This window comes from Gadus chalcogrammus, chromosome 15 (assembly GCF_026213295.1).
Source record: "Gadus chalcogrammus isolate NIFS_2021 chromosome 15, NIFS_Gcha_1.0, whole genome shotgun sequence".
NCBI classification, from domain to species: domain Eukaryota; kingdom Metazoa; phylum Chordata; class Actinopteri; order Gadiformes; family Gadidae; genus Gadus; species Gadus chalcogrammus.
In genome coordinates this window covers 5,567,433-5,590,551 of record NC_079426.1, presented here as the reverse complement: position 1 = coordinate 5,590,551, position 23,119 = coordinate 5,567,433, and the positions used below count along the sequence as shown (strand labels likewise).

At 40.7% G+C, this 23,119-nt stretch overlaps 3 protein-coding genes across 3 annotated transcripts; all 3 read right to left on the bottom strand.

Annotated features, from left to right (window-relative positions):
- Positions 1-1,529: 1,529 nt before the first annotated feature.
- LOC130404120 (interferon-induced, double-stranded RNA-activated protein kinase-like) lies at positions 1,530-13,314 on the bottom strand. The gene is made up of 17 exons (XM_056608727.1): positions 13,039-13,314; positions 5,826-6,116; positions 5,620-5,743; positions 5,450-5,526; positions 5,209-5,361; positions 4,713-4,845; positions 4,284-4,345; positions 4,145-4,193; positions 3,969-4,000; positions 3,812-3,883; positions 3,571-3,690; positions 3,354-3,479; positions 3,058-3,259; positions 2,829-2,969; positions 2,629-2,727; positions 2,470-2,532; positions 1,530-2,351 (listed from the first exon to the last, which is right to left on the bottom strand). Exons 1-17 carry the CDS (start codon positions 13,182-13,184, stop codon positions 2,235-2,237), a joined length of 2,007 nt encoding a protein of 668 aa, XP_056464702.1. The 5' UTR covers positions 13,185-13,314; the 3' UTR covers positions 1,530-2,234.
- An 815-nt stretch (positions 13,315-14,129) lies between these two features.
- LOC130404122 (interferon-induced, double-stranded RNA-activated protein kinase-like) lies at positions 14,130-19,867 on the bottom strand. Its single transcript, XM_056608728.1, has 17 exons — positions 19,649-19,867; positions 18,226-18,516; positions 18,020-18,143; positions 17,850-17,926; positions 17,609-17,761; positions 17,203-17,335; positions 16,811-16,872; positions 16,672-16,720; positions 16,497-16,528; positions 16,349-16,411; positions 16,110-16,229; positions 15,893-16,018; positions 15,597-15,798; positions 15,365-15,505; positions 15,164-15,262; positions 15,008-15,070; positions 14,130-14,890 (listed from the first exon to the last, which is right to left on the bottom strand). The coding sequence occupies exons 1-17, from the start codon at positions 19,753-19,755 to the stop codon at positions 14,774-14,776; spliced, it is 1,959 nt and encodes a 652-aa protein (XP_056464703.1). The 5' UTR covers positions 19,756-19,867; the 3' UTR covers positions 14,130-14,773.
- A 288-nt stretch (positions 19,868-20,155) lies between these two features.
- Positions 20,156-23,081, bottom strand: gpatch11 (G patch domain containing 11). Its single transcript, XM_056608729.1, has 8 exons — positions 22,905-23,081; positions 22,471-22,697; positions 22,339-22,380; positions 22,105-22,225; positions 21,908-21,998; positions 21,191-21,340; positions 20,906-20,987; positions 20,156-20,824 (listed from the first exon to the last, which is right to left on the bottom strand). The coding sequence occupies exons 1-8, from the start codon at positions 22,952-22,954 to the stop codon at positions 20,769-20,771; spliced, it is 819 nt and encodes a 272-aa protein (XP_056464704.1). The 5' UTR covers positions 22,955-23,081; the 3' UTR covers positions 20,156-20,768.
- Positions 23,082-23,119: the final 38 nt, after the last annotated feature.

Genomic DNA, 23,119 nt, shown 5'->3' with positions numbered 1-23,119 from the left:
ACTGGCTCCTTGTGACTCTATTCTGCAAGCTGTAGTAATGCCTCCCCTTTCCTTATCCCACTCCCCCTGCCACACAGCCATGATGTTCTTTTTGATAATTGACCTACACTCAGTTAACCCCAGCCTCACTTTTACATCCACATCTTCCCTTCTTAAAGCCCTTTTTGCTGCCCCATCAGCTAGCTCATTCCCCTCAATCCCCACATGAGCTGGGACCCACATGAACCCCACTGACTCTCCCACCTGCTCAGTCCTGTACATCAGGGTAAGAATCTCCACCATGAGGTCCACCGTCCGACCTGGCTCCAAGCCCTCCCTCCGTCAATGTCATCAGCACTGAAGCAGAGTCAGAGGAGAGGAGCATATTACAACTGTCCCTGGCCTGACCTCCTCCAACCACTGCATAGCCCAGATTATTGCAAGCAGCTCTGTGGTGTAAACTGAAACCCCCTCAGACAGTCGCCTATATTTAACAACATCCAAATCTGGGATACAAAAAGCAAACCCAGACTTCCCAGTCCTTGGGTCTTGAGCCCCGTCAGTGTATATTTGTATAGTACTGTCCCCATTTGTTAGCCTTTCCTTTACAATGCCCCCAAATGTTGCAGTTCTCTCATGAGCTAACACACTTATATCTATCTCTGGCACTGGTAGAATCCACGGTGGTACAGTTGGCCAGTGCACTACAGGGGACACACCCTCCTCCCCAAACTCCATCCTCCCCATTTCCTTATTGACTTTAAAAATGAAACATTCCCTTTTCACTCTTGCTCCTCCCCACTCCCATGCACCTTCCAACGCCAGCTCCCCCACATTCTCCCCTCTTTTAAAGCTTTTGGTGTGAACGTACAGTAAGACTCTAGTTTTGATTTCCGGGTGTCTACGTCCACATCAGCTCATCTCACAACATGTCCCCGCCCATCTGGTGAAATTGTTTCTAAAGTACCACTCCTTATTGTATATAATGCATATACATGTATTTACAAACCATGTCACGTCCACCAAATTAATGTCAAGTTATGTTGGTTTGTTAATATACATATTATTATATCAACTGTACAAAAACATGATTTGGTGTTAGAGCAAGTCTGTTGAACCGGATTGGCCGGGCCATGAAGGGGACGAGTTTGAGTCGAAACTATGAGTCGTGGGCTCTCCTTTAGATCGTGTTTCGATAAATCCGAGCTGTTTGGGGGAGGTTAGGGTTAGGCTTATGGTTATGGTTATGGTTAACCCTAAACCTAACCCTAACAAGTCGGAGGAGAGCCATTCTAACCAATCAGAGGCGAAAAAGTGGAAGGGTATGCCGATGGCTAACACGTGATGTATCCTGCCACACTACCTCCCTCCCGCCCCCTGCTGTAAGCTCCGATGATGATCACATGGGACAGGATCTAGCCCCAGCGAGGCTTTTCTAGCCTTTTCTCTTAAAAACACTAACACATATTTTTTTATCCAATAGGTAGTAGTTTAAACTGCCACACTATATCCAACCATGAGAATGATGACACAATAAATTTAAGTAAAACCGCTTTATTACACCATCACAGACTGGTTAACAAAGGCAGATTATGAATTCATGATTTTATTTTCATTTGAAACGCATTAATCATATGGCTACCGTTATTTTCTTCCCGACGTTACACCACACGAGTCATAATTACTGTAGTTATGAAAACATTGATCAATAGTGCAGTGCGAGAAAGGGATCTGCCAGGGAGGGGCCTGAGGGCAGAGATAGGGTGTCATCAACCACCCCTGGGGGTCAGACCGGGAGGGGTGTGAGGGCAGGGATAAGGTGTCATCAACTAACACTGGGTGGGATGTAAACCCAATGAGGCGAAACATTGTCTAATTTTAGCGATTAATACCTTCCTCAACAGAAGTCATGGCTGCAGTGACAAAGTAACATAGTGCATGGCATCGTAAAAGTCGACTTGCATAATTTATGTCTATATGAAAGTACAAATTAATTTGACCTTTCAGGAAATGACGTTTCCATTACACACACAAGCAAAGTGAAAAAAATATATGTATCTTATAACGTAGAGCTACAGCAGGCCGGTAACAACCGCAAACCAAACACAACACAGATTTCCTGTTCCGATGAATACCTTCCTCAACAGAAGTCATGGCTGCAGTGACAAAGTTACATTGTGCATGTTAAAAATCGATTAAAAATGTTAAAAGGTTGTTGGTCCCAACACCTCCTTCCCCTCGTCCGTCCACTTGGGTCAGATCGTTCTCGGACTCCCTGTAGAACTATCCGACCCCTCCAGCTTAGCCTTTATCTTCTCAGCAGAGGGTCGGGATTTGGGATTTTTATGTAGCATCGATGCAATTAGATCTTGCTGCAAACGGACAAAAATATCTATATTAAAAATGTATATATTATTATCATGCATGGCAGTATCGTAAAAGTTGACTGAATAATTTATGTCTACGTATGAAAGTACAAATGAATGAGACCTCTTCAGGAAATGACTTTGTAAATTCTGCTGGAAATATTTGTTTTTTGATGCCGCACAACATCTGTTGATGGATTAAACAAAATTCATTCATGAACACACAAAACTTATTTATGATCATAAAGATATGGTTAAAAAATGCCATCTATAACAGACTTACTTCCCTCCTTTCCTGACGGGAGATATTCCACAGCATCAAGAAATATACCAAGCCCGACGCAAATATATCCACCTTTTGGTCGTATACGTTTTTGTTACTCTAGAATAAAACATACAGATAGAGATCATTGATTAGGCATATCCATTATGCTGCGCTTTATCACAAACGTTTTTTTTACTTTATAAAACAGGTCTTCTCACTTGTTCAGGGGCCATAAACGACCTAGTGCCCGTGCGCATCGTTTTCTCAATCACATTGCCTTCCTCGTCCCTTTCCGCCGTTACCAGACCAAAATCCACGATCTTCACCTCTCCCTTCGATCCAACCATAATGTTGGAGGGCTGTCCGACACAAAGACAATATTTAGAGTTGTCGTAAACAGGTAACCATGGGGCATAGAAATGAAATGTAACCCAAACAGTATGACACCTTTAGGTCTCTGTGGACTAGATTCTTGGAGTGGATGTATTCCACACCACATATCGTCTTCTTCATGATGTCTAAACTCTCCTTCCCCCGAGTGGGATCCTGATGCAATGAGTTCTTCTCAATTATCCACGCCTCAAGATCCTTCATTTCACACAGCTCCATTTGGATGTACAGGAAAGTCCCGGACGTATCGCTGCTTGACCTTGTTAAGAAGATAGAAGTCAAAATGTAAACCACCTGTAGTATGCAGAATATTGTTGACTGTTGAACCTAATTGTAATGGTAGAATTACTTACTGGGAAGTGCTGGAATGTTCACCTTTGGGAGGCTTGTAGTGCGAATCCTCAATCCAGGAGGTGTAATATCGAACGATATTAGGATGCTGTAGATCTGCTAATATCGCTGCCTCACGCAAAGCTTTCCTGTTCAAGATGAGTGGTAGCATGAAAATATTAATTTAGGTTACATGAGCAACAAAACTATACAATGAGATAAAAGCTGGAAGACTCTTACTCTTTATTGGTCACTATCTTGACCGCGTAATACTTATCCAAGAGTTTCACCCTGGCCTTGTAAACTTGACCAAAGCCCCCATCCCCAATTGGCTCAATATGGTCGTAATCTTTTAAGAACCTATTGAAAGTAAGATGAGTTGTTATCTACTCACACATTCATAGAGACATGATCGTGCATCGTGCACACCCATTCAAAACAATAACAGACATTTGCAGGTGGAGGTCCGTGTTTGCCTTACCTAGAAGAAGTAGTTGGACTTGTTGGTGTATTGGTTGCTTCTTTTTGGGCAATGTTGAATTTTGCTGCAAGTCTACCAAAATAGCAATAATCACAATAACGCTTAAAGAAAGTGTACAGACCTGAAGGGAATTTCGAGAAATATTTAAATGACTTACTTAATTTTATTCTTGCTACACAATTTTTCTTCCTTCAAAATAGAAAAATATTGTGACATTATAAAATTGTGATTACAAATTAAATAATAATAATGAAAATATTTTTTTTATGTTGGATGTAATAACTGAGAAACCCATCAAATGAGAAACCCACCAAATGCAACCTTTCAACTTACCTTGGAAGGTTCTTTGAACTGAATCAGGCTATCTGATGAAGAGGTAGCCCTTAGTGATTAAAAAGAAAGATATAAAATAAACTCCCAGACAGCAAAGATACTAGTAGCTGGAATGTCATGGTTCCTTTTGAGTCCTTACACTTCTGATGTTGCTTTATTAGATGTGCCATTCTCTTCTGATTTGGCGGACTTCCCAGATGCCTGAAATAAGACCAGTAATAAGCAATATTTTGTTTTCCATAAGTGAAGAACAGGTGGTTAAATCATTATTTGATTTATTTGACTAAATCTATTAATCTATCAAGAGAGACAGAGAGAGGCAGAGAGACAGAGAGAGGCAGAGAGACAGAGAGAGGCAGAGAGACAGATAGAAAAAGAGAGAGAATGAGAGGCAGACAGACAGAGAGATACAGAGGCAGAGAGACAGAGAGAGGCAGATAGAGATTGGGACAGTGAGAGGTGTATTGTTTCTGTATTGAATTGAATTTGACTTTAAGATGCAGAGAGACAGAGAGAGAGGGAGGCAGAGAGATAAGAGGCAGGGAGAGGCAGAGAGAGACATAAATACCTTGCTGTCCCAGTCTGACGACTCTTTGAGCACAGACCAGGCCTCCTTTGCTGCCCTTTTTTTGGCCTCCTTTAGAGTCTTCCCCTCGACTTCAGGGAACTCCTTACCGTCAATAACCACCCTGTAGACAAACCTGGGGGCACAAGGGTACAGGGATTACAATCTGAATATTTACTGTAAGGTCCCTCCATGAGGATACCATCATGGATTGAGGCAATTGATCCAGCTGTTTAACCAATCTTTTTATATATATATTGTTGGCAGAAACTATTCCGGGGATAATACACATACATTACATATACTTTCAGATTGAAGTAGGAAACAGTCAGACCCCAGAAAAGTAACTTGAAAACAATAACCATATTTTCCAACATAAAATGGACACTAGCATTTTAGCTGGAAAACACTGGTTTATAAAACATTTGTGCCTTTCGGTTTAGTGAATTGTGTACCGATTACATTTTCTTATCCTCTAATCATTAATGTTGATACTCACTGAGGGCAGTGTGCAGAACCAGATCTTCTCACCAATGAAAAGACCACTTGGCACATATTCTTCTGACAATGCTGGTTGAGCAGTCCTATGTAATTAGGCTCACTCAAGCCAGAATGCTCTCTGATGCTCACCTCCATGTTTGCAAGTGAAACACTGAGGGATAGACGGTTAACAAAAACATCAATACTTATTCAAGAATCATTCGTCCACTGTGTGATGTGTTCATCCTCTTTGTACTCACATGGCCTCTGACATGTCTTGATTCAATTCATTTGTTTGAGGACTCGTTGGCTCAACACTGCTAACGTGATCTACGGTCTTTAAAAGAAGAAGTTATATTATGCTTTTATACATTGTGTTTATTACATCAGAACACACCATCTCTATTCACACCTCGCACCCTGCACTTACATTTGATGGTTGATTTCTACATATTTCCTTATATACAAGCCAGGCTGCTTCCTCCTTTGCTTCTTTCTTCGTTCTCCCAGAGCCAGACGGGTATTCCGTACCGTCAAGCAAAAACTTGCAACGTCTGAAAACAGCAACATTTTGAGCTGAATGGCTAGCTCAACAGATGGGTAATGAAGGTACGAACCGTAGTCGCAGAGACTTACACTTTGGCGTGGCCCAGTTCCACCGCGGTAGACTCCAGTGCCATTATGGGAACCCGGTTCTTCTGACTGTGCTCATTGAGCCAGCACGTGTAGTTGGGTTGGGTGAGCTTTGACGGATTAATTGGCTCTGTAGTGTCCCTCACGGACCGTCCCGAGACATGGGAGTGGTCTGAGTCCGTCCCTAAAACGCTCTCTAAAGCGTGTTTGGCTGCATTTTGCCGGGCCTCCTTCTTGTTTTTTCCAACGCCCTCTGGGTATGGTTTGCCGTTTGATATCACCCTTTGAGTAAACCTGAGGGACACATTTTTAAACCATTAGTTATAAAGGCTGAAACAGTACTCTACAGTGTTGTAAAAGGTTGAGCAGTAGGCCTTCTTCCTACACATCCTGATAAGCGATAGGTGATGCTCATTGAGTCTTATAGGCCTATTATCCAGACATGCTTTGATATAACGGTAATTGCATGTGTTGGTGGAGGCATGCCTTGATCGTGGACACTATTTTTAGGGGTGCTCACGCATACCTAAATATCCTCTCTTACCCCTAACCCCTAGGAATTATCATTCATTGATATTATTTCAGAAATCATTTTTAGAATAGGCAGAAGTAGGTAGTGAATTTTAATGTTGTTATTACTGTGCAATTGACAAATCCAGTCAAATAAATGGACTTGTAGTAGACATATAGAATTTTTGTCTCAGAACAGACTCTTTATAACATTCTTAAATTTTTTGGAATAAGAAATAAGTAATAGTGAATTTAAGATCGTTATAACTGGTCAATTGGACTTGTTACATTGACTTGTAGATGGAATTTCCAAGTTTCAGCTAAGACTTTAAATAATATTCTTAACTTGACTTGAACTACATCACTGGTCACCCCAAGATTGATCCTTGATGATTCAGCCCCTTTTCGAAAAAACAATGGCTTAACCCCTAGGAATTATCATTCATTGATATTATTTCAGAAATCATTTTTAGAATAAGCAGAAGTAGGTAGTGAATTCAAGGTTGTTATTACCGTGCAATTGGCAAAACAAGTCAAATCAATGGACTCGTAGCATAGATAGATAGCATTTCAGTTTCAGCACAGACTCTTAATAACATTCTTAATATGGCTTGAACTACATCCCTGGCCACTTAGAGCCATGGCTTCTGTCGTGCCATGATGTCATGTAGGCCATTATTCAGAATACTACACATTTTCTGTACTGTAGCATTCAGAAATGTTGATTCAGTCACTCTTTTTTGGATGCAGCAACTGATCTTCGGCCACTGAAGGTTTTTTTAGTCTGAGACCGTCAAGTCTGATCAGTTTGCTTCTTGTCCAGATTTTAAGCTTCTTTCATTGCTTGCTGATTTGGTAGACGGTCCCCACGTGGTTCAGAGATTTAAACGACTTTGTTTGCATTTCTCCATATCTGCTTTTCTATAGCTTGTTCTTTTATTTACTTTAGAAACTTTGCCTAATTTTTCATAAACTAACTGAGTTCCTCTCTGAAACAGATATTATATTGACATCTGTGATGGTTCCTTCTAAACCATTAATATAATCGTTTAACGCCTACAGCAGTGGGTTGGTATAAGTAGTACCGCTCTTCAATGGTTTTCCTCTTATCTTAGCAATAGGTCTTTCACAGTGTCTATCGGCCAGTTCTCCTCCCCCTCTGCCCCAGTGTCCTGTGGGGTCCCCCAGGGGTCCATTTTAGGCCCTGTCCTCTTCTGCCTATACATGCTCCCTCTAGGTAATATAATCAGGAAGCATAACATCTCATTTCACCTTTATGCCGATGACTCGCAATTAGGTTTGCAAAGGGGTGGAGAATTTCCGGTAAATTTCCGAAAAGTTTCTGGTAAATGACCATGGGAAGTTAAGCTTGGGAATTTTGGAAATTTTAAAAATCTGAACATTATGGGAATTAACTAGGAATTTAGGGTAGTTTAATCGAACTGTATCATATCCAGGAATGAATATATATATATATATTTTTTGTAAGTAGACACCCCATCATGCAAAATAACACTACACAAAATTTATTAAAAGATTACAAAAACTTGAAAAACTTCATCTTAGCAGATTTATTTGTAAGTAGAACTTGAACAAGTTCTGATTATCTTATTCTTTCATTGAAGAACCAAAACATGAATATTGAGTTAAATATGCTCTGGGCTCAAAAGTGTGGTCCAGGGTTCGTCAGTGCCATGTGATGGAGGAATGCACAGTGCATGTAGGGGGCGTGGTCTCAATAGCCCTGCAGTAAGCAGTGTGCTAGCGTGATTGAGGAATGGCATAGATATTCAAGTTTACTTGCATGAAATCTGGTTGGGTTAGTCAAGATTATGCTAAAATATATTTTCCCCAAATATATTTAAAAGGGGACCTATGCTTTTTCGATTTTTATGACCTATAAACGTTGTTATAATGATTGATAGTCATGTTTAACCATACACAAAAAACGATGTAGATTTTCGGGAAACTCTTCCTCTAATCTGGGCGCTTTCAGCATTCTCTGTAAACGCTCGGTTTTGTCCTTCTCCGCCCCCTCGCCCCCCTCCTGCCAACCCAACTCCGTTGTGATTGGTTACCTTCCTTGAAGTGCGCGAGCGGGCAGATTTGACCAGGCATATGGGGGCGCGGCAGGAGTGCCTCTACGTAGATGATTTCCCGGAAATGTGAACAAGTGAATCGCAAACTTTGTCCCGAGTGTTTAGAGTTCTGCACAGCCACCCCAGACTGTCAGAAGGGAACACGTCGAAATGCATGTACGTCATTATTTGACACTTTATCATGGTTAAACATGACTATCGATCATTATAAAAACGTTTATAGGTCATAAAAGTCGAAAAAGCATAATAGGTCCCCTTTAAGTCCCTTGATAAGAGCCAACCTTCAATTTTGTAAATTCCTGTTAATTCCCATGGAAAGTTTCCAACTTTGAAAATTCCCGGAATTTTGCAACCCTACTCGCAAATATACATTCCTCTCAGATCTGCAAACCCGCTCCAGACCCTCCTTGACTGCCATTAACCTGCCATTGGGCCCTGGGGCTGAGAGGTTTCGTAGGCCCCCTGAGAGGGGATCTTACAATGAAGATGTGTAAATTATTTTCCGACATTTTGCCGTTGCCGACGAGGGGGGCCAGATTCACAATCTGGAAATAGTAATACATGCCTTCATCAGATCACGGCTGGATTACTGCAACTCTCTTTACCTAGGACTCCCTCAATTACTCCTGTCTCGCCTACAGCTGGTCCAGAACTCCGCAGCAAGACTGCTGACTGGATCCAGTAAGCGGGATCATATAACCCCCATCCTAGCATCCCTCCACTGGTTGCCCATTCAGCACAGAATTCATTTAAAACCCTACTTATGGTTTTTAAAGCCCTAAATGGCCTGGCCCCGCCCTACATCACATAGTTCATCCATCACCACTCTGCTCCAAGGTCCCTTAGATCATGTAGCATGGGTCTCCTGCACGTTCCACGCACTACATTAAAACAGAAGGGTGACAGGGCTTTTGCTGTGGCTGCCCCCCTCCTCTGGAACGAACTGCACCCTTCAATTATAGACGCTCCTTCCGTCAACATTTTTAAATCTAGGCTCAAAACACACCTCTTCTCCCTTGCCTTTCCTCCCCTTTTGTGATATGTTGTTATTTTTATGTTTTCATCTACGGCCTATGTATGTGGTATGTGTTCTTGTATATGCCTTTTTTGCACCATGTACGGCACTTTGGCCAGTGAAAACAGTTTTTAAATGTGCCTTATAAATAAATTGTACTTACTTTACTTACTATAATACAATACAACAGATGTTGGTTTGGGTTATGAGAGGTGGCCTAGGCCTAGCTGATGGGACAACTCTGAAAGGGGACATCTTATGAAAACACCACTATTCGTGGGATTTGGGTTGTTGTTTTGGGTCTCTGGTGCTCCCACACGCATGCAAACTTTGAAACAAGTCCGTACATGATTTCTTGAGTGAGATATGTATTTCTGAAAGTACCCCGCCTACAGTTACCAAACGAGCGAGTCAGTTTCGGCGCCCCCTCCTACGTAGGAAGGGGGCACAGTGGAATATTACCTCCCACTTCCCCACTCCCCTCCAATCAGAGCATAGCAGCCGGACTGCTGCCGAAGCTTCGGTGAGGCAGCTCCGGCGTGGGTAGCTCGGTGGCAGATCGGCAGCTCAGCTCCCGGAGTACAATCCCTTTCTCCTCCATGTCGCGGTTCATGGACTTCAGAGAGTCAAGGCAAAAGTTCCTTTCCCCCAATTCTTCTCAACCATGGCCGAGATATCTCCCACTACGAGTCTTTACTTGTTGTGAAAGTACCAGAGACGTCAGACGCAGTATTTATGATTCGTAATATCATCCGAGGTGCACATAGCTTTTGGCCGTTAGATTAGCTATAATATTATATAAATACCCATATATATTATTTATATTATATTATATTATATTATAGAATATACAATCCCTTCTCCTCCATGCTGCAGTTCAGTCTGACAGCTCATTGGTCAATGGGCAGCAGCTCATTTGCATTAGAGCAACACACACCAGAAACAGCACATTCGGAAGGGACTGAAACAGATGGGAATAGCGGTAGGCGAGATTTTTTAAAATCTCAAATACAATTTTAATTGTTGTGAAAACGCCATAATATGTCTCCTTTAACTGAGACTCTCTCTCTCACATATATGTATACATATCAGATATAATATTATAAAATACTATAAAAATTAAAATGTGCGATATTATAAAAATGAAAGTATCTCTTAGAAAGATAGATTGAAGATAAATTAAAGGGTGCAATGTGCAAATATCTCCAAATTCCCGCCGTCGATTTTTGAATTCGTAGTAGGCTCATTGGAAATCTGGGGAGGTCCAGTATCCATATCTGGTGTTATATTTAATGCCATTTCAAAGCTGTCCACTTGGAGGCGCAATGAATTCAGTAAAATAGCCAAATAGCCACACAACTTAATTCCTTTTTTTCCATTTCCTCCATGGATTTTTGATTTCAATTCAGGGTGTCAACAGAAAGCTTGGGAGGTTGATACTATATACCTGACCGTTTTATTTTAGTGTTCACTTGCTTTGGCAATGCAAATGTATATTTCTCATGCCAATAAAGTTTTCGAGAGAGAGAGAGAGAGTTTCTCTCTCTCTCTCTCTCTCTCTCTCTCTCTCTCTCTCTCTCTCTCTCTCTCTCTCTCTCTCTCTCTCTCTCTCTCGCTCTCTCTCTCTCTCTCTCTCTCTCTCTCTCTCTCTCTCTTTCTCTTTCTCGCTTTCTCTCTCTCTCTCTCTCTCTCTCTTACATACATATATATATTATTCAGCTCATTTGCATTAGAGCTACACACACACACCAGAAACAGCACATTCGGAAGGGACTGAAACAGATGGGAATAGCAGTAGGCGAGATTTTTTTAAATCTCAAATACAACTTTAATTGTTGTGAAAACGCCATAATATGTCTCCTTTAACTGAGACTCTCTCTCTCACATATATATATACATATCAGATATAATATTATAAAATACTATAAAAAGTAATATGTGCGATATTATAAAAAAAAACAGTTTCTCATATAAAGATAGATTAATTAGGTTAAAGATAAAAGTATTTGACAGAGAGAGAGACAAACTCTCTCACACACACACACACACACACACACACACACACACACACACACACACACACACACACACACACACACACACACACACACACACACACACACATATATACATATATATTTAAGCAATAGATCACGCCAGGCTGTGGTATGTGCTCATTATACCACTGTTAAGGGGCATTGTCCGGCCCCGACGCGCAGCGGAGGGCCGGCGACCCCCTTCACAGTGGTATAATGTAATGAGCACATGCCACTGACTGAAGTGATCTATTGCTTTTATACAACGGTTACTGTTATGGAGAAACGAAAGTCATGGACACACGACATTTAAAAAGAAACCAAGAAAGTCAGAGTAGCCGTTTTATTATAGACTACCAAAAGTAGTCCCTCCTGGCTGGCTCCTGGCATAAATATATTTATACAACGGGGGCCTGAATCCAGCGATCTGATTGGTTCCTAACTGTTGTATAATGAGCGTATACATAACTGCTATGACGCCCAATCATTTTGTGAAAGTATCACTCCGCGCCTTGAAGTGGAAAGTGTCAAATAATACCGTATTTTTACTAGTGTGTGTGTGTGAAGTAATTTTGCCATAATTTTAACAGTTGTATAAAAGCAATAGCACAGTTCACTGAAGTCTAAAATCGGCGAGTGAACTGCTCCATAGGATAAATTGCCGGCGAACCGCTCTATCGGAGCCTTCTCTCGGAGGGACGCTAAAGTGTGTTGCATAGCGACCGTCGATGCATAGCGGCAGCCAGGAGGGACTACTTTTGGTGGTCTTTAATAAAACGGCTACTTTGACTTTCTTGGTTTCTTTTTAAATGTAGTGTGTCCATGACTTTCGTTTCGCCATAACAGTAACCGTTGTATAAAAGCAATAGATCACTTCAGTCAGTGGCATGTGCTCATTATACCACTGTGAAGGTATCACTCCCTCCCCCCACACATAAAACAGTCAGACACCATTACAACCTTCAAGTCACAACTCAAAACTCACCTGTTCAAACTCGCACACAACGTCTAACTGATCACTGTTTTGATTGTTTGTTTGTTTTGTTTTGTCTTGTTTTTGTTTTATTTATTTCTTACGTTTATTTATTTATTTGTTTTTTTCCACAATGTCTTGTTTTTTTTTTAAAAACGATTTATGATGACTATATGCTCTGTAAGGTGACCTTGGGTATCTTGAAAGGCGCCTCTAAATTAAATGTATTATTATTATTATTATTATTATTAAGGGGGTCGCCGGCCCTCCGCTGCGCGTCGGGGCCGGACAACGACCCTTAGACAGTGGTATAATGAGCACATACCACAGCCTGGCGTGATCTATTGCTAAAAAAAAATATATATATATACACACATATCAGATATAATATTATAAAATACTGAGAAAAGCCGGATCATTGAATGTGGGGCTAACTTCAGCGTCCTCCTGTCACTCATATATCAAACTCCCTGAAGCCGAGTCCAAATAACCATCCGATGTTGAACAAGCTGCAATACTGTATCAAATACAACAGATAGGCTGCCTAATCAAAACACTATGTGTAACGGTGGAGCAGACTCACGTTTTAATATGAGCAGGACCTTCGGAACCCATGTCTTCGTATTTCATCTCAGTGCCACTTTTCTGCACAAACTCATTGAGTTTAGCGACGTAGTTGATTGATTCCATGGCATATGCAATATAAATTTCCCAAGTGTATGTGATCATGCATGCATATAGCACATCCTAACGGAGCATGGTAGGTGCCTCACCACTTTATCTGCCCACTAAAGGTTTAGGAAATGGACATTGGTTTATGACTCTGTTAGTTTCGATTTCCCGGTGTCTACGTCATCATAAGATCGTCTCACAACATGGCCCCGCCCATGTTGTGAGACGCCGTCACCGAGAGTGACGGTAAATACAACATGTCATCTCATCCATCCCGTGCTGCACGCAGCAATATAATGCATGTACTTATATTTACGAACCATGTAACGACTACCAAATGAATGTCAAGTTATGGAGGTTTATTAATATAAATGTACATTATATCAACTGTGCAATAACATTAATTGGTGTTAGCGCAAGTCTGTTGAACCGGATGGGCCGGGCCATGAAGGGGACGAGCTTGAAAGTCGAAACTATAAGTCATCACCTGGTCATGTATACCTTTCCAAACATGTTCCCTCTGTTAGTTGCTTGGATAATTTAAATAACGAAGGAATCGCTTCTGATCATTTTGATCAGTCCAATCAGTAGTTAAGCCCAAATGGTTGAATGAATACTAATACATTTTTTTAAATTATTTTATGATTTATTATTTATTTTAGAACAATACTACTCACTCAAAAGAACACATCTGAAACACATTATACATGCTAATTAACATGTCTTTAATTATATAAGCTATAATTATATGCTTTAAGGTCAGAGGCGAAAAAGTGGAAGGGGATGCCGATTGGCTAACACGTGATGTATCCTGCTACACTACCTCCCCCCCGCCCCCTGCTGTAAGCTCCCATGATGATTGGTCAATACTTCACATGGGACAGGATCAAGCCCCAGTGAGGCTTATCTAGCTTTTACTCTTAAAAACACTAACACATATTTTTTTATCCAATAGGTAGTAGTTTAAACTGCCACACTATATCCAACCATGAGAATAATGACACAATAAATTTAAGTAAAACCGCTTTATTACACCATCACAGACATGGGTTAACAAAGGCATATTGTGAATTCATGATTTTATTTCATTTCAAACGTATTAACCATATGGCTACCGTTATTTTCTTCCCGACGTTTCGCCACACGAGTCATAATTACTGTAGTTATGAAAACAGTGATCAATAGTGCAGTGCGAGAAAGGGATCTGCCAGGGAGGGGCCTGAGGGCAGAGATAAGGTGTCATCAACCAACCCTGGGGGTCAGAGACTGGGAGGGGCCTTGGGTTGGGATGGAAACCCAATGAGGCGAAACGTTGTCTAACTTCAGCGATTTAATACCTTCCTCAACAGAAGTCGTGGCTGCAGTGACAAAGTGCATGTTAAAGGGGACCTATTATGCTTTTTCGACTTTTATGACCTATAAACGTTATAATGATTGATAGTCATGTTTAACCATACTAAAGTGTCAAATAATGACGTACATGCATTTCGACGTACTCCCTGATTAAACATGACTATCAATCATTATAACAACGTTTATAGGTCATAAAAGTCGAAAAAGCATAATAGGTCCCCTTTAACAATAGATTAAAAATGTTAGATGGTCATTGGTCCCAACACCTCCTTCACCTCGTCCGTTCACTTGGGTCAGATCGTTCTCGGACTCCCTGTAGAACGATCCGACCCCTCCAGCTTAGCCTTTATCTTCTCAGCAGAGGGTCGGGATTTGGGATTTTTATGTAGCATCGATGCAATTAGATCTTGCTGCAAACGGACAAAAATATCTATATTAAAAAATATATATTATTATCATGCATGGCAGTATCGTAAAAGTTGACTGAATATTTTATATCGACGTATGAAAGTACAAATGAATGAGACCTCTTCAGGAAATAACCGTGAAAATTCTTCTGGAAATATTTGTTTTTTGATGCCGCACAACATCTGTTGATGGATTAAACAAAATGTATTCATGAACACAAAACTTGATATGATTACAAAGATATGATTAAAAAATGCCATCTATAACAGACTTACTTTCTTCCTTTCCTGACCGGACATATTCCACAGCATCAAGAAATATACCAAGCCCGACGCAAATATATCCACCTTTTGGTCGTATACGTTTTTGTTACTCTAGAATAAAACATACAGATAAAGATCATTGATTAGGGATATCCTTTATGCTGCGCTTTATCACAAACCGTTTTTTTTACTTTATAAAACAGGTGTTCTCACTTGTTCAGGGGCCATAAACGACTCAGTGCCCGTGTGCATCGTCTTCTCCATCACAATGCCTTCCTCGTCCCTCTCTGCCGTCACCAGACCAAAATCCACGATCTTCACCTCTCCATCCGATCCAACCATAATGTTGCAAGGCTGTCCGACACAAAGACAATATTTAGAGTTGTCGTCAACAGGTAACCATGTTGTGGCATAGAAATTAAATGTATCCCAAACAGTATGACACCTTTAGGTCTCTGTGGACTAGATTCTTGGAGTGGATGTATTCCACACCACATATTATCTTCTTCATGATGTCTAAACTCTCCTCCCCCCGAGTGGGATCCTGATGCAATGAGTTCTTCTCAATTATCCACGCCTCAAGATTCTTCATTTCACACAGCTCCATTTCGATGTACAGGAAAGTCCCGGATGTATCGCTGCTTGACCTTGTTATGAAGATAGAAGTCAAAATGTGAACCACCTGTAGTATGCAGAATATTGTTGACTGTTGAACCTAATTGTAATGGTAGAATTACTTACTGGGAAGTGCTGGAATCTTCACCTTTGGGAGGCTTGTAGTGCGAATCCTCAATCCAGGAGGTGAAATATCGAACGATATTAGATTGCTGTAGCTCTGCTAAGACTCTTGCCTCGCGCAGAGCTTTCCTGATCAAAATGAGTGGTAGCATGAAAATATTAATTTAGGTTACATGAGCAACAAAACTATACAATGAGATAAAAGCTGGAAGACTCTTACTCTTCATAGGTCACTATCTTGACCGCGAAATACTTGTCCAAGAGTTTCGACCTGGCCTTGTAAACTTGACCAAAGCCCCCCTTCCCAATTCGCTCGATATGGTCGTAATCTTTTAAGAACCTATTGAAAGTAAGATGAGTTGTTATCTCCTCACACATTCATAGAGACATGATCATGCATGGCACACCCATTCAAAACAAAAACAGATATTGGCAGGTGGAGGTCAATGTTTGCCTTACCTAGAAGTAGTTGGACTTGTTGATGTTGGTTCTTTTGGGGCATTGTTGAAGATTGCTGCAAGTCTACCAAAATAGCAATAATCACAATAACGCTTAAAGAAAGTGTACAGACCTGAAGGGAATTTTGAGAAATATTTAACTGACTTACTTAATTTTATTCTTGCCACCCAATTTTTCTTCCTTCATAATAGAAAAATATTGTGAATTATAAAATTGTGATTACAAATTAAATAATAATAATGAAAATATTTTTTTTATGTTGGATGTAATAACTGAGAAACCCATCAAATGAGAAACCCACCAAATGCAACCTTTCAACTTACCTTGGAAGGTTCTTTGATCTGAATCCAGCTATCTGATGAAGAGGTAGCCCTTAGTGATTAAAAAGAAAGATATAAAATAAACTCCCAGACAGCAAAGATACTAGTAGCTGGAATGTCATGGTTCCTTTTGAGTCCTTACACTTCTGATGTTGCTTTATTAGATGTGCCATTCTCTTCTGATTTTGCGGACTTCCCAGATGCCTGAAATAAGACCAGTAATAAGCAATGTTTGGTTTTCCATAAGTGAAGAACTGGTGTTTAAATCATTATTTGATTTATTTGACTAAATCTATCAAGAGAGTATCAGAGAGAGAATGAGAGGCAGACAGACAGAGAGACAGAGAGATACAGAGGCAGAGAGACAGAGATTGGGACAGTGAGAGGTGTATTGTTTCTGTATTGTTCAGCCACTTCGGCAATGTACATCTTTATTTTTCAGGCCAATAAAGCTTTTTTTAATTTAACCTTAAGAGGCAGAGAGACAGAGAGAGAGGGAGGCAGGGAGAAAGAGGCAGAGATAGACATAAATACCTTGCTGTCCCAGTCTGACGACTCTTGGAGCACAGACCAGGCCTCCTTTGCTGCCCTTTTTTTGGCCTCCTTTGCAGTCTTCCCCTCGACTTCAGGGTACTCCCTACCGTCAATAACCACCCTGTAGAAAAACCTGGGGGGTTCAAGGGTACAGGGATTACAATCTGAATATTTACAGTAAGGTCCCTCCATCGGGGTTTCCATTAGTGATTGCGGTTATTGATCCAGCAGGAAACAGTTGGTAGGAAGCAGTTGGACCCCAAAAAGGATAATCATATTTTCAAACATAAAAAGAACACAAGCATTTTAGCTGGAAAACACAGGTTTATAAAATATTTGTACCTCCCGGTTTGGTGAATTGTGTAGTACATTTTCTTATTCTCTATGCATTAATGCTGATACTTACTGAGGGCAGTGTGCGGGACCACATCTTCTCACCAATGAAAAGTCCACGTGGCACGAGTTCTTCTGACAATGCTGGTTGAGCAATCCTATGTATTCAGGCTCACTCAAGCCAGAAAGCTCTCCGAGGCTCACCTCCATATTTGCAGGTGAACCACTGGGGGATAGACGGTTAACAAAAACATCAACACTTAATCAAGAATCGATTGTCCACCGTGTGATGTGTTCATCCTCTCTGTACTCACATTGCCTCTGACATGTCTTGATTCAATTCATTTTTTTGAGGACTCGATGGCTCAACACTGCCACTCTGATCTACGGTCTTTGAAAGAAGAAGTTATATTGTGCTTTTATACATTGTGTTTATCACATCAGAACACACCATCTCTATTCCCTGCTCCCAGCCTGACCTTACATTTGATGGTGCATTTCTACATATCTCCTCATATGCAAGCCTGGCTGCTTCCTCCTTTGCATCCTTCTTCGTTCTCCCAGAGCCAGACGGGTACTCCGTACCGTCAAGCACAAACTTGCAACATCTGAAAACACAGACATTCTGAGCCGAGTGGCTCGCTAAACAGATGGGTGATGAAGGGACGAATCGCAGTCGCAGAGACTTACGGTTTAGCGTAGCCCAGTTCCATCGCGGTGGACTCCAGTGCCCTTATGGGAACCCGGTTCTTCTGACTGTGCTCATTGAGCCAGCAGGTGTAGTTGGGTTGGGTGAGCTTTGGCGGACTAATTGTCTCTGTAGTGTCCCTGACGGACCGTCCCGAGACATGGGAGTGGTCTGAGTCCGTCCCTAAATCGCTCTCTAAAGCGTGTTTGGCTGCATTTTGCCGGGCCTCCTTCTTGTTTTTTCCAACGCCCTCTGGGTATGTTTTGCCGTTTAATATCACCCTTTGAGTAAACCTGAGGGACACATTTTTAAACCATTAGTTATAAAGGCTGAAAGAGTAGTCTACAGTGTTGTAAAAGGTTGAGCAGTAGGCCTTCTTCCTACACATCCTGATAAGCGATAGGTGATGCTCATTGAGTCTTATAGGCCTATTATCCGGACATGCTTTGCTATAACGGTAATTGCATGTGTTGGTGGAGGCATGCCTTGATCTTGGACCCTATTTTTAGGGGTGCTCACGCATACCTAAATTTCCTCTCTTACCCCTAACCCCTAGGAATTATCATTCATTGATATTATTTCAGAAATCATTTTTAGAATAGGCAGAAGTAGGTAGTGAATTTGAATGTTGTTATACTGTGCAATTGGCAAATCAAGTCAAATAAATGGACTTGTAGCATAGACAGATAGAATTTTTGTCTCAGAACAGACTCTTTATAACATTCTTAACATTTTTGGAATAAGAAGAAGTAAGTAATAGTGAATTTAAGATTGTTATAAACTGGTCAATTGGACTTGTTACATTGACTTGTAGATGGAATTTCCAAGTCTCAGCTCAGACTCTAAATAACATTCATAACTTGACTTGAACTACATCACTGGTCACAAAAACAAGGGCTTCTGTCTTGCCATAACGTCAGATAGGCCAATATTCAGAATACTTCACAAATTCTGAACTGCAGTATTCAGTACATTTGTGTTTTTGTCTAAGTCAATCAGTTTGCTTCTTGTCCAGATTGTATGCTTCTTTCGTTGCTTGCTGATATGGTGGACGGTGGACGGATGTGGTTCAGAGATCTAAACGATGTTGTTTACATTTCTCCATATCTGCTTTTCTATAGCTTGTTAATTTACTTACTTTAGAAACGTTGCCTTATTTTTCCTAAACTAAACGAGGTAATGTGTGATTGTTCCTTCTAAACCATTACTTTTATACAAAACAACAGATGTTGGTTTGCCTTATGAGAGGTAGGCCTAGCTGATGGGACAACTATTCATATCCAACCTGTCACTAATATACCAAACTCCCTGAAGCCGAGTCCAAATAACCATCCGACGTTGAACAAGCTGATACATGTTCGGTATGAAATACAACAGTTGCCTTTGAAAAACCCTCGTCCATGCATAAAAGCAGAGCTGACTCACGTTTTAATATGAGCAAGACCTTCGGAACCCACGTCGTCGTATTTCAACTCGAGACCACTTTTCTGCACAAACTCATTGAGTTTAGCCACGTAGTTGATTGATTCCATGGCATATGACAATATAAATATCACACGTGTATGTGATCATGCATGCATATAGCACAGGCTAAAGGGACATGGTAGGGGCTCTCTACTTTATCTGCCCCATAAAGGTTTATGTTAGTTTCGATTTCCCGGTGTCTACGTCACCATCAGGCTCGACCCACATCATGGCCCCGCCCATCTGGGGAAAATCGGGATTATTGTTCTAAAATACCACTCCTTATTGTTGGGCTGTTATTATAATGCATCAACATGTATTTACAAACCATGTCACAACCACCAAATGAATGCCAAGTTGTGGAGGTTTTACCGGAAGGGCCGGGCCATGAAGGGGACGAGCTTGAGTCGAAACTATGAGTCAGTCACCTGTCACCTGGTCATGTATACCTTTCCTAACATGGAAATGTTCCTTCGGTTAGTTGCTTGGATCATTTACATAATGAAATGAACGAACATTTTTAAGAATCCAATCAGTAGTTAAGTCCAATTGGTTGATTACTAATAACAAAAAATCGTATTATTTTACATGTAGTATTCATTTTAGAACAATACTACTCACTTAAAAGTACACAGCTGAAACCCATTATATTATACAAATCAACATGCCTATAATTATACGCTTTTGGGTGACTGCATTGGCATAAAGTATTTTGGATGAATTGGTTCTAACAAGGTTAACTGTTTTCAAGTATTATATTGTATATTGATATTTTATGTCAAAAAATTGTTTTACTTAGTACCTTCTTACTACTCACCAACTTGCTGGTTAATCTTAAATTGATGCACCAGGTTCATGATAAATAACTGTACAATAAAACAAAAGTCTAATGCATTTCTGGATCCAACAGTGGTCTTTATACAACCACTGGTTCCATTTGGTAGTACTCTCGGAACAGACAATATACATACATTACAAAACGCTTTATTTACAACAAACAAGAGCTATATAGTTAAATATAGTCAGTTACACCATGATGAGTGCTCTGTCCCTGGTATAAAGGCAGAACCCATCATCTGCTTTACATATGGTCGGCGTCCGTATCCCCTGGACAATTGGCACACAAATCCTCTTCATCTGTTGAAATAAGTGTGATTTATTATTATTATTTTTCACACAGTAACAAAGCAACATAATGAAATCTTGTATTTCCCTTACCATTGTACGTGGTCCCACACCATATGCAGTAGAAATGGACCCCCCTGAGGTAGGAGGTCAGGATCTGCAGCTTGTCAAAGGTCTATGATAGACAGAAACAGAGATCTCCTTACACCGTGTCAGTATATCCTGAAATTGGCAAATAGACTTGCCAATTTATGTGGAAAATAAATAGAATCCAAATGCTTGAAGGAATGCTTGGTCTAGATTTGGAGGTGTCCGAGGGCCGAAATGGCCATAGTTAGTGGCACACTCATTTAAAATCAATCATCAAGAGGGTAATACCGTTAATTCCACTATCTCCTCCTCATCCTCTTCTTTTTCTTCTTCCTTTACTTTCACTTCTTCTTCTTCTTCCTTTTCCTCGTCATCATCTTCCTCCTCAACCGGCTCTGGTGTGGGCCAATACCAATCCTCCCTGGGAACGGAGATGTTCTAGAAATAGGACAAGAGTTTCAGTAAAGACCCTGTTCAATGGAACCCAGATAGCATTTTTCAAAGGTTTTCCATGAGGTGTATGCATAAAACCGGAGGTTGTTGGAGGACAACGCTTTTCAATAATGGGAGGGTTTGTCGCTGTGGCTAGGCTAGTGCTTCACTAGGCAGCTTCCCCAGATTGCGTTGCCGCATGAAAGTGAGCTTGCTAGCATTGATATTTGAATAATGGGGAAAACCAGAACCAATAAATACCAAAATATTGTCCCGTTGCCTACAGATTCTGCATGTATATGCAGATATCTGTACTGTTTATAGAGATGGTTTAACCCGGGTGCAGGCGTGTGTCATAACTACATTATACAGAGATGGACCAGAAGTAAGCGCAACATTTTTAATGTATATCGTGGATTTGAAGGAATTCGACAATAGCTAACCAAATTTGGACCTTAGAGCATATTTGTATTTCATGGGAACTTTAAAGATGTTCTTTTCTGTGATGAAATGAGAAAACAAACCAAGCAAGTTCAAAAACCAACAAGTTAATGTGCAGATGAGTTATCCAACCTTTTGACTGTCAAGTTGTTCACATGCCCGCTGACTCCTTCTAAGATCTCCTTCAATCTTCCTCTCCTCTCGCTCACTCCTCACCCTCACTCTGGAAAGAAGGTTGAAAAACGATTTGTATGATTTTCCAGCTTACATATCAACACATTTAGAATATCAAATTTTCTTTGCCGTCTCAAGATTGCTGCGAGCCTTACTTGAAATCTTCCAATGATTGTGTCTCATTCTGCTGCCTCACTTGTGCTTTATGTCGATAGTGTTCAAGTTCCTGCTCTGCTTTTCTCTTTTTGACTTTTTCCATTCCAATGCCCCCCCTGTCTTAGGTATAAAATAAATAAATAGCACAGGCACATTACAAGAGTACTTTACAATCAGGAGAATGGCATGTTATGACTAGTCAGTTTTTGGTTTAGATAAATTTAGTAACCTACCGGTTTTTATATTAAGCGGAATTGGTTCAACTCTTCCTGCACCTGAAAAAGACAGAGAAACACAGTAAATATGCAAAACTAAAAGTGATCTGTTAAAGGCAAAGATAGACAAGTACAGGGAAGTAAGGTTACCCTGTTTTCCAAGGCCTTGCCCAGCTTTGTAGCCCATTTTCTGCAAAAGTGCAAATCCTTTGTTCCCGCTGGTGATGGTGTTGTGCATAGCTGCTTCTCTGCTTTCCTTCTCTTGCTCTTTATAGGTCTTCTGACGATTCATAAGATTCCTCTCCTTCATTTGCAATTCCTTCTTCATTGCATCCTTTACCCGCTTAGCCATCGGCAAGCCTGGCTTCACATCTTGTCTGACAGAACAGAAAGCAGAGAAAAGCACGATTACAATAGATGTTAATCTAATGACAGCCTTGAACTATTTTAATAATCTATCGACGTCTGATGGAGCTGTAGTATCAGTGGGGCCACAAACGAGTCACTTTGTTAAAAGTAACGTTACATTTATTACTCTGAGATGTCTATTTTTTTTTAACACGAAACACATTTAGTCAAATTACGTTTTACTGATGAATGCGTCGGACATATAGTCCTCTTCCTCGTCTGACATCTTGAATTCGGGACAAAGTTTGAGCTCTGCTGTTTAAATGTGACTTCTTAGTGCTTAGTAGTAGCTTGCTCTTGTCGATACAGCTAATGTTTGGTTCGCTGAAGAATGCATTCCGAAAGACATGTAGCGAAGCGCATAGTTCCTGTTTATCATCCATCAAACTCA

What these genes read in the sequence shown, in the direction of transcription:
- LOC130404120 (XM_056608727.1), bottom strand. Translation starts at nt 13,184, where the DNA reads ATGATCACATACACTTGGGAAATTTATATTGCATATGCCATGGAATCA. An exon ending in CCCGTCAGGAAAGGAGGGAA is followed by an intron (nt 2,533 to 2,628) that starts GTAAGTCTGTTA and finishes ATCCATCAACAG; the next exon opens with ATGTTGTGCGGCATCAAAAA. An exon ending in CAAAGTCATTTCCTGAAGAG is followed by an intron (nt 2,352 to 2,469) that starts GTCTCATTCATT and finishes GTCCGTTTGCAG; the next exon opens with CAAGATCTAATTGCATCGAT.
- LOC130404122 (XM_056608728.1), bottom strand. Translation starts at nt 19,755, where the DNA reads ATGGAATCAATCAACTACGTGGCTAAACTCAATGAGTTTGTGCAGAAA. An exon ending in GGTCCCGCACACTGCCCTCA is followed by an intron (nt 17,336 to 17,608) that starts GTAAGTATCAGC and finishes TGAACCCCCCAG; the next exon opens with GTTTTTCTACAGGGTGGTTA. An exon ending in CGTTTATGGCCCCTGAACAA is followed by an intron (nt 15,263 to 15,364) that starts GTGAGAACACCT and finishes GTTTTATTCTAG; the next exon opens with AGTAACAAAAACGTATACGA.
- gpatch11 (XM_056608729.1), bottom strand. Translation starts at nt 22,954, where the DNA reads ATGTCAGACGAGGAAGAGGACTATATGTCCGACGCATTCATCAGTAAA. An exon ending in TCCGCTTAATATAAAAACCG is followed by an intron (nt 22,226 to 22,338) that starts GTAGGTTACTAA and finishes TTTATACCTAAG; the next exon opens with ACAGGGGGGGCATTGGAATG. An exon ending in AACAACTTGACAGTCAAAAG is followed by an intron (nt 21,341 to 21,907) that starts GTTGGATAACTC and finishes TCCTATTTCTAG; the next exon opens with AACATCTCCGTTCCCAGGGA.